This window comes from Lepisma saccharinum, chromosome 15, assembly GCF_977018435.1.
Source record: "Lepisma saccharinum chromosome 15, izLepSacc3.1, whole genome shotgun sequence".
In the NCBI taxonomy this organism is placed as follows: domain Eukaryota; kingdom Metazoa; phylum Arthropoda; class Insecta; order Zygentoma; family Lepismatidae; genus Lepisma; species Lepisma saccharinum.
The window spans coordinates 47681442-47684040 of NC_139243.1; the positions used below are offsets into that span (position 1 = coordinate 47681442).

A 2599-nucleotide genomic window follows, 5' to 3' on the forward strand; every position below is an offset into this window, starting at 1 on the left:
CTATTTTCGCTAAATGTGCTGGTGTACATACGTGACCAGTTCGCAATCTATTAATAAAAACTATAACCTGTCTTGGAAGAGGACATCTGTGGAACCATGGTTGGCTTGCATCAAATTCCGCTAGCCATCTATATGTATGACCTACCATCGTCAATTGTTCCTTGCACCAAATTTTCCAGTGATTTTTTACAACAGATGTAAAAAAGGCTCACGCCAGAACATCTTGCAGCAATAGTGTTGTTGTTCGCAGAAACAAAAAGAATTGTTGGTGCACAGAGATGTTTCCGTGCCAAATTCAACACATGTTGGGCTCCAAGCAAGAGAACAATTCACAAACTCCATGAAGAATTGCAGGTTCAAGGGACATTACTGGAACCAAAATGGCCACGAGTGAATAGTGTCCGTACGCTGGAAAACATCGAAAGTGTACTGGCCGCTATGCAAAGAAGCCCCAGTAAGTCCTGTAGAAAAGCAGCTACCCAACTGGGTATATCGAGATGCTCTCTACGAAGAATTCTCAAAAGTGATATTCACCTGTACCCCTATAAAATAACAGTTGTGCAGAAACTGACACCAGAAAAGATTCAGCGGAGACTGGTATTTGCTGAATGAGCTGAGGGACATATGGATGTTATCAACAATATGTGGTTTTTGGATGAGGCTCACTTTCACTTGGACGGAGTATTGAATAGACAAAATATGCGATTTTGGGCTACCGACAATCCACAAATGCTCCATCAAAAGGAAAGCCATTCTCCCAGGATTACAGTGTGGGCCGCTATTTCAACGCATGGACTCATTGGACCATTCTTTTTCGATGAAAATGTTAACAGTGAGCGTTACCTGGACATGCTTTGTAATCAATTTATTCCTCAGCTTCTTGTGAAGGATTTGCCATTTAACACACAATGGTTTATGCAGGATGGTGCAGGACCGCATACTGCCAATGTGGTCTTGGATTTCTTGCACGAGATCTTCAACTTCCGCGTCATTTCAAACAGGTTTTCAGAATGCTTTAATGGTGGTCAGTATTGGCCTCCCAATAGTCCAGACCTTAATCCCTGTGACTATTTCCTGTGGGGATTCCTGAAGGAAAAGATTTTTCCAAAACATCCAGAAAAACTCATGGATTTGAGAACATTAATTACACAAACTTTCACTGAAATTACAGAAGACATGTGTCGGAGGGTGATCAATAACCTAACTGTTTGTTTGACTACAGTTGTGCAGTGCAATGGTGGTTATATTGAGCATGTTTTGCATTGAAACATTTTTCCAAATTGCTATGTTCATTGCAATGTAAGTTTTATTGTAAAATGTTGCTTAATAAAGTTTTTACACTAAAAACAATTGGGGTATAATTTTGTGCGCCATCCTGTATGTTTTTTATTAATTTTAAGATGTCTAAGATACAGTAGTTATCATTTAATAATTTCTGTTGAATGCTCCATACCACAAACAAATGTTTTGTTTGGGACAAAAATCTCATTGGTAGAATGAAATTAGTATATACTTTGGGGACCATCAACCTGGTGTGTTTACTTAACCATCACTTCCTACCCAGCCTAATGCATGACAAACTGATAGCAAAAGCAGAGTATTACTGAACTAATATGAAACAGGTATTGGTCCATCCTTCCCAACTGAATTGTCTCTTTAAACAGCTCTCAAAAGTGATTTACTAAAAATGTCATCTCCACATGATTTTGCAAAACTTATGTATGAAAAGTACAACATAATTCTACCTAGCTAGGGGTATATCAACCTCTGTGGCAGAATGGTTACAAGGCCAGTGGTTCTAGGTTTGAATTCCCACCAGGACATAGGTGCTTTTATGAGTGTTCCTTCATCATTTCCATCATCATTCATCCTCATTAGACAAAAGTGGCAGAAAATTGATGCCAAATAACAAAAATCAAATTTTTCCTAGGGTATATATATATCTACAAGTAAATGTATTTTATATGAAGGGCCTTTAGTAATATGTTGCAGAAGGACCCAAAATTTGTAGATTCAACACTGCTTGGAATATACATATTAAAAGAATGAATGAACAGAATGTTTCTGTAATATTTGTATAAAAGTCAGCTTTTCTAAATATGAGAATGCTTTTGCATCATAATCCCCTGTGTTGTTGACTTAAGATGAATTCTTGAGAAAGTCCTCATAAAAAGAATGAATGAACGAGTTAAAACTTTGTGTGTGTGGCGACCAAATACTATGTTATTGTATGTCCATCTTTGCTAACTTTCCAGGAGAGTTGATTAAAGTTTGACATTTATGGATTTTGAATACACTACAAGATTTATGGAACATTTTATCATTCTTGATAATAGGTGCTGAAAAACAAAGTGTTTGTCTAAATGTATCATGAAACGTCAAAATGAACAAAATTTTTGAAGATAACACAAAAGAGCACAGTAATATATACCTTGAGCTTAACATGTGGAGATACAACAATTGCTTTTTGAAAAAAAGTTATACCATTTATGATGAAGAAAAAAATTTCGATAACGTTGACTTGTAGGTAAAATATTAGAAGGTGTACTTGAAACGAAACATTACGGAGACAGGATGTTCTCGTCGGTCTGGAATGCAG

At 36.7% G+C, this 2599-nt stretch overlaps 1 protein-coding gene across 1 annotated transcript; it reads left to right on the top strand.

The window, feature by feature from the left end:
* Positions 1–624: 624 nt before the first annotated feature.
* Positions 625–1266, top strand: LOC145999231 (uncharacterized). The gene has a single exon (XM_083136167.1). It carries the CDS (start codon positions 625–627, stop codon positions 1264–1266), a length of 642 nt encoding a protein of 213 aa, XP_082992293.1.
* Positions 1267–2599: the final 1333 nt, after the last annotated feature.